We start from the raw sequence: 19,575 nt of genomic DNA on the forward strand, positions 1-19,575 counted from the left end.
TCCGAACAGGGATTTTTTTACTTCAGGGACCAACATTAGATTTATTAATGGTCTCATAATTTAAATCTATGAATACACCCCCTCGTTGGACGAAATGAGATGAAATAATGCGGTAAAAAAGAAATAAAGTTTCCTTCTGTTTTCCCGCTCAATATACCACTTATTTGTTGATCCCTGGCATTTTTGGAACCGAAAGAAAGATAAAAGCACGAAGATATCAAATATGGCTATATACGGCGCTCTTAAAAAAAAAGGAGTGAACGTGTGCATGAGTTTCGGTGTGAAAATGGAACCGAGTTCTTAACTTTAAACTTCAATACCTCAAAATTAAATTTCGGTGATTAGAAGCACGAAAAACGCAATAATTGCAATCACTTCCTTTGTATGAGGTTTCATACTGAAGGTAATTCTCACTCTATCCAGTGATAATACAACAGTGGCTTTCCATTACCCCTTGAAATGCTTGGTTTGCCATAGCAGGTCACAAATAGCTCGGGATACGGAAGCCAATGCAATGTAGCCTGAGAGGAGGGGCTCCTAGGCATGGGAAGCATAAGAGATTCCCTTTATTTCTGAAATAAAGAGGTGAACATATAAACAATGCGGTCAAAAATAAGAAATAAATAAATGCTGTCTTTTATATCCGTTTTAAACCACTTGACCGTGAAACTGAAAAAATTGAAATTAGATGAAAATAATGTTAACGTTTACCTTTTCTCAATTATTATTATCTGAGGGGTTCACAAGCTAGAAGGTCTGCTTTTTAGTGGATCCCTCCATTGTTTGGGTCGCATTTGTAACAATTCCGTTTTTGTTCATCGTGTCTTTTAATAGTTTCTATCTTGTTAGTTTGAAATGTAAACAAGTTTTATGAATGCGACATTGTTGATAATTTCAATTTTTGTATTGCTGCTTCCCGTTTATATCTCGTACCATAGTTCAATCGAACCAGTGAAAATTGATAAACATCGAAACGGAACTCGCTCATCAAAAAATACACGACTAAATATTGAATCGAACTTTAAGGAAATAAATGGAACAACTTTATGTTTCTTCCCAGGCTATAAATCGATGGGTACTTTCGTTGTGAGTCTGGTCCTATGGAATGCGTTTTATACTCAACTAATAAGTGGCAGACGTAGTTTATTATTCATAATTTTTTGTTGTTACTAAAATTTGAACACTGGAAATCTCATTCATGATCTTTTCCTAAAAGAAGAGGGTAATAGTCAACAATACACATTCCCCGTCATAATAACCTGACACCAAGTATTGTCGACTCATCAGTACTTCATTCGATCTTCAATATTTCTTTTCTATTTTGTTTCTTCTTGTTTGTCGATGTTGATTTTCTTTAATCTCTCCTTTAAGGAAAATTAAGGAAGTTTGATAATAATGAAGTGATTCAATCAGAGGAATATATGAAAATTAAGGCCGCTATTTTAAATTGATATTATGAGGTCTGAAGTACTCCGTAATATGACTAATTGTCTCATTAACAAAGATTTCAACTCTAATGTCAGGAAATATAAAAAAGAAATCCTTAACGTTTTCAAATGCCGTAACTCTATTGCCAGTGGTTATACCTCAGAGTTCATGGTCATTGATGGTCGATTAAAACCTCTTATTTTCTTTTGTAGGACTATTATTATGAGCAATGTGGTATCGTACCGTCAAAAAGTGTTTTCGTTATTGCCATGGCATCACACAACATAAGCACATGTATCTCCGCTCTGATGTTATTGTCGTAGTACTATTTTTAAATTGGATTCCTGAGGTTTAGAGTGCCCCGCAATGTAACTCATTGTCTCATTGTCAAAGATTTATCACTTTATTGCCCGGAAATACATTCCTTTGCATAAACTTACACATGCGGCAACTCAATTGCCAGCGGTTATTATTCGTACTTTGAACTCAGACTTACTTAACCGTACCTAATATGATACCAAACGTACATTGATATCAATGTATTAATCATACCCGAGTTTGTTTACGGTTGATGCTTCCGCCAGATGAGTATTTTTCTTGCGCAATTTTGATTGGTTGTAGAATTCAATAACTAGGACCAGTAATAAAGAAAACACCCACTTTGACATTTTGGTACCGAGGAGTAAAGGCTTCATGAATGCTACTATTTGCCATGGCTTTGATTTCGAAAATTATAAATCTTCGTTACATAATTAGTGTCATTACTTCGCTTCTCATCTTCTGTTCTCCCTCGGTAAGTACGACAACAATTATTAAAAAGGTTTTTTTTTTTTTTTTTTTTTTTTTTTTTTTAAAACATTTTCACATAGTTTTTTTCTTCTGTTTTTATTCTTTCCCCATCACTTATTAATTGAATAATACGTACATAAGAAAAACATAATTATACTGTTTACAAAGAAAACACATGAATTTTATCCTAATTAACAACTTCAATCAAATATTAGTTTTTATTAAGGGGATCCTATAATCTGCAAGCTAAGCTTTTTAAAGCCCCACTGTCCTAGTTGTAGCTACTTGCTCCCTCTATATAGAAAGCCTCCCCAATCGGTGCCTGTTGGTCCCCCATGATCCTCTTTTTCTTATGTTAGTTGAGAGCTGAGTTAATGAGATAGCCACCTGTCAGTGACCTCGCTGTGTGGTCGTATCCCCTCTTGCCCAGTAGTATTGACGGTCTTTAATAGGTTTCTCAAATTTCACCCTGTATAACCTACCATTTAAAGCATATCTGTACTAGTTTATATGAGGGATAAGACTACACTGCAAGGTCACTGGACAGATGGTTACTTTATCAACTCAGCTCTCAATGAACAAGACAAAGAGGATCATGGAGGACCAATGGTCACCGATTAGGGATTTTTGTTATATAGAGGGAGCAAGTAGCTACAAGTAGGACAATGTGACTTTAATACGATTAATTTCGACGTCTTTACAGAGACTTGATTATATAATGTCATACTTTGAGTATATTTCATATTATGTTCTAATTTTGGCATTTATGTGAAATTCTGTTTTGTAAAATGTGAAACAAATAAACTTGAACTTGAAAATTACCCCAAGTTGGCCGGTGAATATACATTAAACTAGAAATATCGCAATATGAATTGCCGTGCAATGCGAACGTATCCCCCGGCAGTGGCAGCGATTTTTGGATCATCCTTATGTTCGAATGAGGGATAGAGATGCCCTCTTCCCTCCCTGAAACAAAATGATGACGTATAGATCGCCACTAGTATTTTTCTGACAACGAATCATAAATAAGCAAATATATATAACAATTGTTATTTTCAAAAATGATATAATAAACTGTCATGACTGCTAAATTTCCTCAAACATTGTATCACTATTACTATCTAATTACTAAATGTGTTAATATATTTCTCTCAAATCTCATTGTTGGTGGAAATGTCATAGCAAAGGGTGATAATATGCAGTTTTTAGGTATAATTTTGAATGAGTATCTTTCTTGGAAGCCACATCAAACATATCAAGATCTATTGTTGTTCTCTCCAAATTAAGAGGTTTTGTACCACAGTCCACTCTGACCACTATCTACAATAGCATTATACTCCCCCATTTCAATTACTGTAATATTTTTGGCGTTACACCTTTAAAACTCATTTAGATAAATCATGCATTTGACAAGCAATATGAATTATCTTTAATGCTCCCTTCAATAGTCATGCAAATCCTCTATTTTCACAGTCACATATATTACCATTAAAGGACTTGATAACCTTGAGTTCCCTTGCTTAGATTAGCAAGTATGCGCTTGCAAAAATGACGCCTGACTGGAATGCTCCCCAGGGAGTGGAGAATGTGCCTACATTGTGTGCGGGTAAGCCTGAATCCGATGACCGGGGTAATAATATCTGTAAGGCGCTTTGAGAGGACCTTCGGTCCTGAAAAGCGCTATATAAGAACTAGCTATTATTATTATTATTATTATTATTATTATTATACATTTTAATAGCGATATCTTTGTTTTTAATTCTTCAATTCATACTCGCCAAACTAATTTGATACACTTACGTCAGGTAAGGTTTTTTGCTCCCTTTGGGGCCTCCCCCTGGCCACACCCACCATTTAGGACATGCCATACGGTCAATTCGTTATGGGGCTATGCGATCTTTACATCCGTGCACATGAAAATTGGTTTCCTTTCCAGCTAGGTTGACCCCCCTGGCTCCCGGACTATGGGGGCGGCATCACCAAAAGTTAAAGATGTGAAAATTATACCAAGATACACCTCCATACAAATTTGAAAGAAATCCGTGAAGGAATGTGGCAGTTAGAGCGCACACAAGAATATGAAGCGGCGGACGCTGCTGAATCCAAAGTACTGCCAGGGGATAAAATTCACTTCACACCCTTACCAAGTTTGTTATTTTTAAAGCGTGTGAAAAATAGAGTTTTCTTGATTTTGTTTCTTGAGAATGTGACATATAAAAGCTTACATTCAAGTATTCAAGAAAAACCCTAATTTAACTAGCCCACCTTTCATTCCTAAGTTACGAAACACACACACACATAAAAAAGAAATGTATAAGAGGTATGAATAATTAAGTTGCTGACTGTAATGCCCATTTGTTAATTTATTGTACATCAATAATTGTTTTACACTGTCGGGGACTAATTGGCCTGTCTTTATCTAAGGCAGCCATGTTGGACAGCAAACGAAGATAAAACTTTAATTTGAATATAGGTTACATGCTTTCAGTTCTAGCTAATGGAAAGTAAAAGTACACAGAAAAACCCAGACTTACTCTTAATTTCCAGCAAAACTAAGTTTTATTTGCCAAACCATCTACTTTGAAAACGAGCACTTTCCTAATGTAGAATAGTGGAAATCCACTCTCTTAGGAGCGGATCCAAATGTTTTGGAGTGGAATTCATTTTAAATTATAGTGAAATCATTCTAAACGAGTTATCTGTATTACTATTTTGAGAGGATATCCTTACGATGTTCATGTTTGAGCGTGGATATCCATTCGACATGGAAAAATGATACGTTATAATTATGAGGAGGGAACACACATATGCGTACCCTAAATAACACTGAGTGGGGGGGGGGGGGTATTAATGTAATTAATTTTCTTTTCTTCAACTGATTATCATAATTTCACAGCATGGATCAGGAATAGAATCTATCACTGTTCAGAATAGTCCGTCCTACATCAACATTTCTTGGGCGACAGCAGCAGGGTCATCATGGGACTACTACACCGTGGATGTTATCAAATCATCCCAAAGAAGCGTGGGTGGATATCCAACCAACACCATCGACACGACACATCTGATAACCGGACTCAGACCTGAAGAACAATACACAATAGTTGTCACACCATGGACTACTGAGGGCGCTGGCCGTTCATTGAATAAAACCGTTACTACAGGTAACACAATTGTGCACTTTTGAAGCAAGTAATTTTAATAGATGACATCCGGTCCCCCCGAAGGAAAGTCCCAAACCCCGCACAAAGACCCAAAACCAAACAAAAAAACACTAAAACTAAAACATTAAAGGTAAAGACCAGTTATGGTCATGCGATTGCATTGTGAAAGAAACGTTGTGGAATCGATCAGAAAAGGTTGATCATCTAGCATCTAGCATCTGCAAGGTTCTGGAATCATCAAAATGATAAGAAATTTGGCCCATTCTTCGTAAAGTTACAAGCACTATACACAGAAAGATGTATATGGGACTACCCTATATCTCTCACAGACCACGAGAGAAATAAATTTACCAAATATATGAATTAGTAGGCGGTTTCCCGGCAAATTTGTTATCATCATGTATTAGTCAAAACATATTCTTTCACATGATTGGTAATGAGAGCTTCCATTTCATTTTTTGAAATTGGGGCGTTTCCAATACTGGTCTTTACCTTTAATAAATATTTATATATATTTACTTCATAATTTGATAAGAATCCTGTTGTTTTTATTTCTTCATGTCAATGTCCTTCGTATTTTTCCCCTTCTGACATTCATCATGTTCGTAGTGAAATCGTGTTTACAATCTTATCCGAACACACAGTGTGTAGCAGCAAAATGTTAGATATATGTACAGTATGTAAAAAGATAGTCAGTTAGTATACATGCTGTATATTCTTGGTTACTCCCCAGAGGCCATTGCTGAAGGAGACATATTTGTGTCAGATGTTACGTCATCATCGGCTTTTATCCGATGGAAACCTGTCGCTGGAGTCTTCTTCTATGACATCGAGGCTGAACCAAGTGATGCCATTGAGGATACAGGGGGTATCTTTAAAGCTGAGGTCGGACTGACCATTCTACTTCCAGGAACAGTGTTTAATGTGACTATTAGAGGTGGTAGTCCAGTCATGGACGTGGCATCAACGCAAATAAGAAGCGGTAAACGACAATAACTTGACACGTTTTTATCTTAACATTAACATTCAATTATAAAATCAATTTTTAAAAGTGAGTTGAAACATAAACGCCGGGTTAAACTTTTTTTTTTCTAGATATGTAAGAATTGCCAACAATTCTTTTTTACATATAGTATTTATCATTTCCTTTCAAAGCATTTATCAATTGTTTAGAATTGTCCATCCTCATTCTCATCCGCAGTTTTGAACAAAACCATTTTATGTCGTATTGTAAGTAACATTACTCGTCAAATTGTATGGTTACGCACCACCCGTTATCTCATTACAAACGTCGGATTCTAAAAATAATTTTATTTTGGTTCAACACCCGTGAGTCCAATGAGTGTTATTCTTAATGGTCGGGTGAAATCCAAATGTATATTGATTCCTGTTGATGTGCAGGGTTGCATACAACTCATATTTTGTTATTCAAACATCTAAGTATATTTCATAGATTTTGTAATATTTGTTAAAATAATTTTCTGAGACCTGTTAAGCTCCACCCTAACAAAAATGCTCCAGGTCTCATTCATCTTGTGAAATCATCTGTCCATCATTAGTTAACTAACACGGAACAATGCTATGTAACTTTCCCCAGCTCAGCACAAGCTCACAAAGGAATTGCATTCTTTCATATACCTCCACTTTACCTTTCTTTTCTTGGTGATGCTACAGCACGTCTGACATAGCAACTCCTATGTTGGTATTGAATGGTCTATTGTAAACATGTGGTCAGCTCTGGCGAAGCTTCCCGCCACCCCTCCCCCCACCTACTCCGTGAACGGAGGGATTCCATGTGTGTTACCATAATGTCCGGTAAATGGGTACTTTTCACGCACCAAAGTCCGGCTCGTAGTACACAAAACCCGGCGCGTATTGACTTTACACACCGAACTTTGGGGGTGTTTTCAACAGGAGGGACACATGCATTATGCGTACCCTAAATAACACTGAGTGGGGGTGGGGGGCGAAGCTTCATTCCAACGTCTCTATGAAATATATTTAAATGTTTGAGTAACAAAATATGAGTTGTAAAGAAGTCCTGCACATCAACAGAAATCAACTTTCTATTTGGATTTCACCCCAACTTTAAAGTAACGAATACGACCGAAGCAAATCTCACTCGACGATTTTCAAATGAATTTATTTTCGTTTTGTAGCACCCGAGAGTCCAGTTAACGTTTCTCTTAAACAAACTGGTACGACTGAAGCGACCCTCTCCTGGACCCCTCCGACCAGCCCACATGACGCATACGAGTTCTACGTCATTAATAATTCAACCGATGAGAGATCTATTACAACTGAACAGCGTGATGACGTCAGTGATAACGAGGTGACGTTGACTGGTCTCTCTCCTGCTACCATCTATTCATTTGGAGTTGGATCTGTATTGAACGCCATGGATTCCTTCGGATTGCAGAGGAGTGGTCAAGATGATAACCCGACAGTGTACGGTCGAACTGGTAAGCAAATTTGAAAATTGACCTACACGAATTAACGAGGTTTCGAGCAAACCGCACCAGAGATGTATTCTCATTTTAGTGAAAATGCATCCCACCTATATAATTTAAGGAGCTTTTAAAAACGTTGATTCTCCCACTATTCAGAGTGGTGATGTCACTCCCGGCTTGTCAGTTGCATAAGGAACCTCCTCTTAAAATTAGCTTTAAAGGTACTATGTCCTATTTGTAGGCCAACACAAATGAACTGGTCAAATTCCAATGGCATTTCAAAGATAATACTAATTTAGAACTTCCCTAAAAAAAAGGGCGGCTTGAAAATGTCTTAAAGTGGGAAAATAACGTTTATTAGTTGTCGAATCGACTTAAGAGCTATAGAGCCAGTAAGTACTAATAGACTGATTTTCCCGGGATCGCCGCCCCTGACAATACTTCAGATTTACGTATACTGCCATCTGTTGCTGAAAATGCACCTTGAGCTTCGGGGGCTCCGCCCCTTGTCCCCATTTAAAAAAACGTTCAGCGGGGCCTGCATGTAAGAGTGGGGGATGCAGATTTGCTGATTACGCCACTGACAAGCAGCATAAACAATATATACATTCAAGGATGCAAAGAAAATACACCAATAATAACAAATAATAATACTAACAAAACTGACATGTAAATTTAGGTTCATTTTCCAATACAATGTTTGCATTATAATGTCTTATTATTATCATATCTTTGACTTAAAAAATATGTGTTATTTACCTGAAGTATATAAAAAAAAATACTCACACGAGTTATTATATATTTTTCTCTCCGTTTTGTAGGTGACGATACAGGGAATGCCGTCTCATCTACTCTTCATTACACTCTGCTTCTCATCCCTGCACTCCTGGCTGTCTTTCTGGTGTGAAGTCACTGTGACTGTCATCTGTTTACCCCACGTTTTTTTCTGCAAATATTAATGGGGACAGTTTAGAAATGATCTTATGTCACATCCGAAATTATCTATTTGTTTTACAATTTCGATGTTTAAGTCCAGACACCTTTCTCACACGAGTACTTATAGACTGTAATAAGCTACCAGGGGGCATGCATATTATGATAGGCCTACCCATTGGCTATCGCCAAAAAGTCATTTTTGGCGATCGAAGAACTGGCTGCAAACTTTAGTCAGCTACACACAAGTTTAGACTTAGACAGCGAAACTATCACATAGGTCGATAATTTTGGATGTGCCATAGTACGTTTTTGTTACTCAAAATTAAATCTTATTGTAAGGCTAAACAAACAGCTCGACCAAGATGCCCTGTATCAACATTGATCAACAATCACAGAAAACTAGTTTCAATATAACTTTATTAACAATCACGATTATTAATAAAGGAAATAGGAGTATAGGAAATTGTGTATAAATTACAAACAAGTATGTAAAAGTAGATTAGTGGAAATACAAGGTCATATTTTATTATTTACAATACAGGGCTAATACTTCATTATTCATGATGGAATACGTGATACGCAATGAAAATATATTAACGAACACGTTTAGCATGACGTCTGTTTCGGGTCACAAGGGCATTAGTTCCATGTCGCGCCTTTGCCGCTCCAAATAGAAGATGTATACATACAATTAACGCGAAATTGATAAAATTATAGTCAAACAAAATGAAAAACAAACACAAATACAAGGTTTGAAAAAAGAAAGGGAGAAAAGGTAAGAAAGGGATACAAAGAAAGAAAGGGTTAACAAGAAAGAAAAGAAGAATATTAAAGAAGGAAAACAAGATAAATCAGACAATGAATATTTACCATATTGTAACCATGCGAACACTATTATCAAAAGAAATATGTCCGATATGACATGAGCATATTTTCAATTTATTTCCTTAATGGAAGAGTCATAATTTTATATATGACCATCGACTAATCCATTTTTTCTTTGTATCACCAAACAATTATTTCATGTATACAACAATCTTAGTAAAACACGATAGCAAAGACTTTCGAGAAAACAAAATTAAGTGATTTCAAAAGCCTTGCCCATCACCTATCATAATGCACAAACATTACAACTACGAATTACATATTCCCACCATGTAATTCATTGGAAAAAAAGAAAACGTATCGAAATTACCTTTGAGATGATTTCTCTAAAGTCTTTGACAACTTGTTTTTTGTCAAAATATTATAGTATTGCGTTTGAAAAGGCTATGTGGAATCGCTACTTGCCATTTCCAATTTATTGGGGAATTTAAGCAAACGTTATGTAACATTTTGTGTCCTCTTGAAGTCTAATCATCAGTGATCATGCGACTGTTCTTATTAGGAAGTATCGTGGTCTTGTGGAAAAGTTACCGGCTAGGATAATTAAGGTCTAAAATCCGAATCCTAGCCACGGCGCTATATTTGCAAACATAAATTATGTAGGTTACTTAAAGGCCTATATGGCCGAATTGCTAATTGGGGAGATTTCAAATATGAGTACCCATTTGTACTATTCATTATGTTTTAATTCTTGTTATTTCTCATTCAGTACATTCTCCTAAAGTTCATGGTTCCACTACAGTCAACCATAGTTTTTATTCATATATAGTCTAACTTGTCATAAATGATAGCATACCGGAAGTATATTGGTTTGAACGGTCATATGGGTATGAGTTAAGCAGGACGGTGTATAAGCATTGTATGCTAATATTTTCGTGCATTTCAATTTGTATCAATAATATACTTCCCATGCAAGGCATGTTGGGCATGCGTGTTTGACTGTTGTAGGTGTTCATTATAAATATATATATGTTATTTGTGGAAGTTTGGAAGTTTGGTACAACATATGAGAATGTGAGGGACGGGGGTTTAGGGTAAGGCTAGGCCAAATCAACTTAATTTCTAGTTTCTCGTCTCTCCAGCCTCCCCTCGTTCGGTCCGCATCAATCTATTATTACTATTTTTCTTATTATTTGATATGGACTTTGATATGGAATTTGAAATGAAATGATTAAGAATCTGATACCTAGACAATGAGATTCTGAAGAAAAAAAGATGTATGTATAAATTGCAATTTTACCTTGTTTTGTTCCTGCGTACATTAGTGCAAAAGAAAATGAGAATGAAGGAACAAAATGTGTGCAAAATCGGCCCAACGACATGTGTATGTAAAGGAAAAATGAATCCCTCCTCCTTATCAAAACAAACATCGGATTGTCGTAGGAATCAATTTAATTGGCCCATGGGAATTATTGGCTTTTGTTATGAAAGAAAAAGTATGGCAGGGAATGTAATGATGGTCATTCTAAGGAAAACACAAAAAATGTCAAGGAATAAGAGCCTGAAAGTATCGTTTATAGGAAATGCTTTTTAATGACATATTATGAAATAAGTGACGATGATATTGAAGTGTTTCTCTGACCCAGTGGCGGATCCAGGGGGGGGGGGGGGCGGGGGGCCCGCCCCCCCCCCCCCCTTGAGAAAAAAAATCATGTAAAAACACGTGAACTTAACCTTTTTCGGGGGGTTGCCCCCCCCCCCCCTGGCGCTCAAGTGGGGCAAATTTATAAATTTTCGAGGACTAATTTTTTTTTTATTGTGCTTACTACCCCACCCCCACCCCCCCCCCCACAGAGCGACTTTTTGGCCGGCACGATTTTCTAATTTTCGGGAGCAAAAAAAAAAAAAAGTTGGGCCCCCTCCCCTAAGCAATCCTGGATCCGCGCCTGCTCAGGCCCTATGTGTCACTCATGACATCATGATAATGGCTGAATCTGCTGAAGAGTTGTAGTCTGCCTTAGCTGTTGCATATCATCAGAACTAGAGCTTTGGAAATTACTTTCTGTAAACGGTATTGAAGTATTTTGTAGGAAATTGCTCAAAACCCTTCATAAATTGAGCCGTGGCACTGAAAGTTGTATATGTTTATGACGAAGGTGATAGATTTGCTTTGGCTTATAAAGTGGAGAGGCGTATGATAAATCTTTCGGCACGAGTTACTCATGGAAAATCTAAACTCTCGTGTACTATTTACAATTTGTTACGCAAACTATACGATAATTGTGATTTTGAATCGAATTACAAAATTAAAAGTGAGCAGAATCTCTAATTTATGGGTAGAAATACCTCCTTAAACATAGAGTGTGTTAAATCATCTATGGATCGTAGATTAAATGACATTGATTTGCAAAACAGGAATGAAGAAGTTAGTATAAAATGTTTATGTTTCAGTTACAGGATTTTTAAACAGGAATTTGGTATGAAAAAGTATTTGTTAAAGTTGGATTTTAGTGATAGAACATCTATTTTTGTAAAAATCGATGTTGTAATAGTAAGCTGCCCATCACTCAATGTCGTTATTTGCCTAGTCAGTCAGCCTCTAGAATTGTGTTCCTTATGTGATCCCGAAGTTACGTATAAGGTAATGAATTCCATTATTTTCTCTTTTATCCAGCATTTGATAACATTCGTAATAAGTAGTACATTTATGTTAAGAAATATTATCACAGTAGACCTAACATCAAATTTCACCAGTTGTTCAATATAACTTGTGTTAAACAGTTAAAGAATCTTTTTAAATTCTTGTAAAATCAATACGTCGAATTTTAGAATTAAAAAAAAAAAATTCTCCAAAGCATTAGACCCTTGGTTTCTATATGCACATGTATATCTCTTTCTCTCTCTCTCTCTCTCTCTCTCTCTCTCTATATATATATATATAATAGGTTGTATATATTTTAAATTTGTTATAGCATTAGTATACGTGCTGTTAGCGCTGACAATATGTGTTATATAAGGTTTATAGTTTTACTTAAGTCTATTCTTGCGGTCGTTGTTCATTCGTTGAAACCTTGCCTTCAATTTATTATGCGTTTAGTTTGCTACCAAAGAACCTCTCTTTAGTAAGAGACATATATGTTTTGTTTTTCTTCCCTGTCTCAGTTGTAAAATATTCTCGTATAGTTTATCTGTATAACTTCTATGCCCCATGTTGGGCCGTTTACGAGATAAAATAAACCTTTAAACTTTGTCAACCTTTCAAAATGTTCAACCTTTCAACCGTAATCAGAGCTATGGCAAAAGATTCCCTATCATGCCTATAGTAAGTTGTACTTGTGTAATGTATGTTCATTCATTCAGCATATACGGCATTCTGGTGACTAATATGCAACAAATTCGGATTTAATGTCAAAATGGTAAAAAATGTAGATCGCAATGGAAAATATAACATATTTCTTAAAGATAGAAGAAAGAAAACGAATAAAAAGCAGTTTTGGGGCAAAAAATCTCGTAAGTTACTTTTTGGATACTACGACTGAAATCATTTTCGTATTCCTTACGTATGCAATTGATCAAGGCAGAAACTACAATGATATATTCCGTAAAGTCTACTAATTCTACTTTTTCAGGAAGACAAATGTCATAAAGGGTCATGTGACACAAAATGCCACAAATCATTTTTGGATGTTAAAAGATGGGTAAAGTCGCGAAAAATTGACATGAAACCGCGAGCTAGTAGCCAATAGTTCCCGGAGGGGAAAGGGAGGGGGCGTCCATCTTGCGCCCGCGATTATTGTGAGGTTGTTAATAATTTATAAGAATACATTTAACAAATCGATGCTTTCACTATACATAGAAGAAAACAAAATCTTCACTGCACGGGAAGCCTTGAGGTAAAAAGAATAATGCATATTACTGCGTGTCCTACGTGCCCGTGAAATCACTGGGTATATTGCGGAATTCTTGTACAAATAATTTCTTTAAAATCTCGATTTGAACGCCTATTGTTATACATGTTTGTCATGCGTGATATCTTTTGTATATCATTCATCATAATTCTTTTGAGAAATGGAGCACAAACTGATAATCCTGCTAGTCACAGCTATGTTTATTTACTTGATCGTTGTCTCCCACTGCGCGTGTAGTAACGGTGTGCACGCTGACTCCCAATATCTGCTCGAGCTGGAGATCGACAATCGTGCAAGGACTAAAACATGGATAAGTTTTTCGTTGTGAAAGTTTGAATCCTCTGAAATCTGGTGATTCTTAAAACCAGCAAATAATGTAACCCGACCAGTAAATCAATATTGAGAAGAAGAAAAAGAAGGCATAAGATGTTGCAGGGGCGGATCTGCCAAGGAAAAATGTGATGTGCACAGAAAAATGCTATCATGTGTCCAGACCTACACAGTATTAGTAGATGTCAGTAGATGCCAGGAAAACATCACTAACGGGGGTTAAAAAAAAACACCCCAAAATCGCCTCGCCGCTTCGCGGCTCGTGGACGAAGATCCGCATGTTAGTAGATGCCAGGAAAACACCACTCACGGGGGTTTAAAATAGCAACAACAAAAATCGCCTCGCCTCTACGCGGCTCGTGGACGATGTTCCACATCGTATTTGAGGTACCCCCTCCACCCTTAGCAAAAAGCTTGATCCGCCCCTGTGTTTTGGAAGGATATGGTAAAGACTAAAAGTAAAGAAAGAATGTAAATAAGGTTGCTCCGTATAATGAGGAGGAAATTATCTGCAGAACGGGAAGAAATGGAGAAAATGGACTCACGGGGATAAAAGTCAATAACAGCTATGTAACAAGTAAATTTCTAAGAGGAAAAATACCGACTTAAATAAATGATAATGATAAAATACCAAGGAGTTTCACGGGTACCAATTCAATGGAAATTTGTATTGAAATAAGAGCCCCCGTCAGCACTAAAAGCGCCCCCGTGAGAAGGCTCACGGGGGCTCATTTTTTTTTGGAAGAGCCCCCGTGGGCAAAAAATGAATTTGAGCCCTGCTGGTATATCATATTAAAGTTAAGGTTGATTTTAAACAAGAAAAAAAAAAAAAAAAAATCATTATTATGTTTGACTTCTACATGTTTATTCACACATAAATACATAAAATTAAATCATGAGTTCATGGAATGTCCCCAGAGTTCTTTAAAATCATTAGTGTCTGTAGAGTTCATAGAATGTCTCCAGAGTTCATAAAATTAAATCATGATTATCATGAGTTGATGTGTTCAAACAACCCGATCTTGCCATGGTAGGCGGCCAAGTGGGAACTGTAATAGTCCGCTAGATAGTTTCTCAGGGTTTTCCCTTCCCTTGAGGCCCGTTGGCCGACCATCTGGTTGGGTTCGGTCATCTGCACATCCTCCCTCCAGGCCCCGGGGACCACGTTGCCATCCTCATCCTCGCGGTCCAAATTAAGGTCTTGTAGTCCGGGCCGGCGCTTTCGCAGCCGATTGTGAAGGGTGAGGCAGCCCAACACAACGTAAATCACCCTGCCAGGCTCCAACTGCAGGGTGATGAGTAGGCACCGCCACCGGTGAGCCAATATCCCGAAGCCGTTCTCCACAACCCGACGGGCCCGAGAGGTCCGATAGTTCATCACTCTCTCTTTGTGGGTCATGGCACGGCGACTGTATGTCTTCAAGAGCCACTTTCGTAGGGGAAAAGCATCATCGCCTACAAGTAGGGAAAGTCCCGGTCGTCGCCTGGAAGTGGATCCGGTGCTGGGAATCCAATGGTGTTGTCCTCCAGTGCCCCCGGAGGGTGGACTCGTTGAACACGCCTGCGTCTGAGGAAGAGCCGTTGGCCCCCACCTTGCACCACAAGAAGGAATAGTTAGCATTCACGACGGCCAGGAGCACCACAGAACAGAAGCGCTTATAATTGTAATAGAGCGATCCACTTTTATTGGGCTTCTTGATAGCGATATGTTTCCCGTCGATCGCCCCACAACAGTGGTGAAAGTTCCATCGCGTTCCAAACTGGCGGGCGACGGCTTTCCACTCGTCCTGTGTGGAGGGCATGTTGAACATCTTCTCCTTATATTCCTTGTAGATGGCGGTGCAGACCTCTGGCACGAACGTGGATATGCTGTTGTGTGCCACCCGGAAGTCGTAGGCAAGGGACCTGTAGCTGTTCCCGTCACCAAGAAGCGAAGGGTGATGGCCAGCTTCATGTCAGGTTCAAGAGGGCGGCGACTTCTGAAACATAAAATGTATTAATAGCGTTTGGGTGGACCATAAAGATTGCTACAAAAACTGACCTTAATTACAAATACATGAATGACTAAATACAATTATTGTTTATAGTATTTGATAGAAAAACACTTCAAGTTTTATTTGCCACCAAAATCATCAACTTACATGAAGGCGATTTGATTCTATGGCCATTTTACTGAAAAGTTGTGATTTGCAAAATTTGCTCCCTTTGTCAGAGATTTATTCTTAAATGAGCGACGGGAAGCTTCCAATAGAAATTAGACAACATTTTAATGCAAATACAAAGCAAAACCAAGAATTTGTTATGGCAGAAATGAAGACACACAAATTGGGCACTTGATGATTCGAGGGGTCACTCGGAGCAGGAGCTCGGCGAAGAGATTGGGGTCCATTTGGATGTATCCGACATAGTCCCCCCGCGATTCACGCTCTAGCTCTTGAAACAACGTTTCGTACTGCCCGAAAAGCCTCCTCCTCCTCTCGATCCATGGGCGAACCCACCATCTCCTGCGTCGGCGTCTCTGTTGCCTCTCTCTCTCCCGTATCAAGGCAAGTAATACCACGTACGTCGTGCTCATGCGCTGCCACTTGAAGGTGTTCTTGCAGCATCAGAACCCGGAGTTTCTGCGGTGGAATGGGCGGCATCTTGAGGCCAGGCGCGGATCCAGGGGGGGGGGGGCCGAGCGGGCCTTGGCCCCCCCCCCCCGCAAAAAAAAAAAAAAAAAAGAGAGAGAAGAAAGGAAAAGAAGGGAAAGGGAAAGAGGAGAGAAGGAAAGAAAGAAGAAGAAGAAAAAAAGAAGAAAAGGGGGAAGAAGGAGATCGGGGGCCGAAAGGGCCTTGCGTCCGAGGCTGTTTAACCCCCCCCCCCCCCAATCAAAAAAATAAGAGAGAAGGAAGGAAAGGGAAAGAAATGACATAATCTCCGAGATTTATCCTTGCTTTTTAGTAAATACGTTTGTTAATATGTGTTTGTTGGAGAATGACAAATTACTAAATTTACAGCCAGGCAAAAAATATGATTCTTGAGATTCCTACATGTCAGGCCCGAGGTGGGGCGGGGATTAGGATCCTCGAGCTCCCTCCCCCCCTCCCCACTTTTTTGAAAAAGTATATTAAAGAGAAATAAAATAGAATGAGAGCAAGAAAGAAAGAATAGTTAACTGCTAGTGTTAAAAATTAATGAGGCATCTATATGCTAATCTGACCGTGATTAAATGCCTAAAACCCCTAAGCTCCCGGGGGCTCTGCCCCTGGATTCCACCTAGGACCCTACGGCGGGCCCTTAGATGCTCATCTGACGGTAATTTAATGCCTAAAATCCCTGATTTTTTGGGGCTCCGCCCCCTGGAACCCACGCCAAATAGTGACCTGCCAGTGTCATAAAATAATAAGGTATAACAACAAAAATGCTCATCTGACCTTAATTAAACGCCTAAAACCCCTGAGCTTCCGGGGCCGGCTCAGCCGCCTCGACCCCACCAGGGGCCCTAAGGCGGGCCCCTGAATGCTTATGAGACCGCAATTTATTGCCTTAAACCCCTGAGCTTGCGGGGTCGGACAAGGTATCAAAATGTGTTTATCTGACCGCAGGCGCGTAGCCAGGGGGGGGGGGGGGGTCCCCCAAATCGGAAGACGACGTAGGAAGAAAAAGGAGCAGACAAAGAACACCTTTGAAAAAAGGATTAAGAGTATAGAGAACGGTACAGCGAATCGTCTTATTTCTCTCATAATCTTGTGAAACGTCAAAGCTTCCGCGCGTGATTGGGGAACCTGAAATCAGAGGAGGATTCAGAGGCGAGAACGGTAATACGAATCTTTAATGATTTAATGAAACGTAAAAGCTTCCGCGCTTCGCGCGGGATGGAGGGGGAAACTAAATTCCGACGAGGATTATTTTCGAGAACGGTACAACAAATCGTCGTCTTTCTCTAATGACTTAATGAAAATTAAAAACTTCCGCGTAAAAACTTACGCGCTTCGCGCGGAAGGTGGGAACCTGAATTCAGACGAGGATTAAGAGCCGAGAACTGTACAGCCAATCGTCTTCTTTCTCTCATAACATTATGAAACTTAAAAGGAAGGGGAGGGGGGGGGGGCCTGAATTCGGACGAGGATTAAGAGTCGAGAACTGTACAACGAATCGTCTTCTTTCGAATGATTTAATGAAACGTAAAAGGTTCCGCGCTTTGCGCGAGAGGGGGGGGGGGACCTGAATTCAGACGAGGATTAAGAGTCGAGAGCTCTCCAAAGAATCGTAATAATTTAATAAAACGTAAAATTTTCTTGTGAAACGTCAAAGCTTCCGCGCAAAGCGCGGGAGGGGGGGGGGGGAACATGAATTTAGACGAGGATTCAGAGGCGAGAACGGTAATACAAATCTTTAATGATTTAATGTTACCTCCCGCGCTTCGCGCGGGATGTAGGGGGAACTAAATTCCGACGAGGATTATTTTCAAGAACGGTATAACGAATCGTATTGTTTCTCTAATGATTTAATGAATCGTAAAAGCTTCCACGCTTCGCGCGGAAGGGGGAAAACTAAATTCCGACGAGGATTATTTTCAAGAACGGTATAACGAATCGTATTGTTTCTCTAATGATTTAATGAATCGTAAAAGCTTCCACGCTTCGCGCGGGAGGGTGGGAACCTGAATTCAGACGTGGATTAAGAGTCGAGAACTCTCCAAAGAATCGTAATAATTTAATAAATCGTAAAAATTTTCCGCGCTTTGCGCGGGAGGGGAAAAACTAAATTCAGACGAGAATTATTTTTGAGAACGGTACAACGAATCGTCTTCTTTCTCTAATAATTTAATGAAACGTCAAAACTTCCGCGTTCGCGGAGGAGGGAGGGGGAAACTCGCCCCTCCCTGCACCGACCCCCCCCCCCGCATTACGTCACTGTTGGTCACCATTACGTACCAATTTTTGGCTCGCATAATTTCAAATTTGGGCCCCCCCCCCTAAGAAATCCTGGATCCGCGCCTGCTTGAGGCAGCAGCAGCTGGGACTTCTAGAGCAAATGGGAATGTCGTCCTATATGCTCCGACATACCCCGACTCACCGAGTTCATCGCACGTGCACGCACTTACAACGTAGGAGTGAGTAAGGAGACCGTACGTGAGCAGCACGTGTAAGTACGGCCTCCGTAAGATAACGTGGCAACCGCACGGAGATCGTACGTTGTAAGCACGTTGTAAGCACGTACAACGCACTTACCACGTGCGCAACGTACGATGCACGCAACCGCTCACGGCCAGGCTGGCGTGCGGGCCACGTACTTACACCGTGCGTGTGACGTGCTTTGCCGGTACTCCCTCCCTGCCTTTGCCACTCCCTCCCTACGTTTTCAGAAAACGTGGCGGCCGTGGCCTCCCCAAAAACCGTACGGACTAAAAACACGCACGGTGGGATGTGACCAACGCTTAAGGGACTTATTTGAGCATTTTCTGCTAATTAGGTACCTCGTTAAAATCTTGGAACCATTCATAACTTGTCAGAAGACACATTTATTCAAAAATTCTTTTGATGATTAAAGTCACATAGAAGTCAGCTCTCATGGGGAATTCGACACCGTTCGGGTGTTTACCCAAATAACAGGTGTTGTCAATCCCCAGGGTTAAGCGTCGGTCACATCCCACCGTGCGTGTTTTTAGTCCGTACGGTTTTTGGGGAGGCCACGGCCGTCACGTTTTTCTGAAAACGTAGGGAGGGAGTGGCAAAGGCAGGGAGGGAGTACCGGCAACGC

The 19,575-nt window shown here is 39.5% G+C and overlaps 1 protein-coding gene across 2 annotated transcripts in view; it reads left to right on the top strand.

Moving 5' to 3' along the window:
* Positions 1 to 19,575, top strand: part of LOC115918092 (tenascin-R-like) — a 45,441-nt gene that overhangs the window by 3,502 nt on the left and 22,364 nt on the right. The window contains exons 1-4 of one of the 2 annotated variants that reach the window (XM_030989903.1): positions 2,024 to 2,221; positions 5,114 to 5,381; positions 6,115 to 6,363; positions 7,541 to 7,843. In XM_030989903.1, the coding sequence (XP_030845763.1) occupies positions 2,126 to 2,221; positions 5,114 to 5,381; positions 6,115 to 6,363; positions 7,541 to 7,843 (916 nt within the window). In that variant the 5' untranslated portion in view covers positions 2,024 to 2,125. Of the gene's footprint in view, positions 1 to 2,023; positions 2,222 to 5,113; positions 5,382 to 6,114; positions 6,364 to 7,540; positions 7,844 to 19,575 lie in introns of those variants that run through there. The other variant, XM_030989909.1, reaches the window with a different exon arrangement.

This window comes from Strongylocentrotus purpuratus, unplaced genomic scaffold (assembly GCF_000002235.5).
Source record: "Strongylocentrotus purpuratus isolate Spur 01 unplaced genomic scaffold, Spur_5.0 spur5_contig_843, whole genome shotgun sequence".
Classification (NCBI taxonomy): domain Eukaryota; kingdom Metazoa; phylum Echinodermata; class Echinoidea; order Camarodonta; family Strongylocentrotidae; genus Strongylocentrotus; species Strongylocentrotus purpuratus.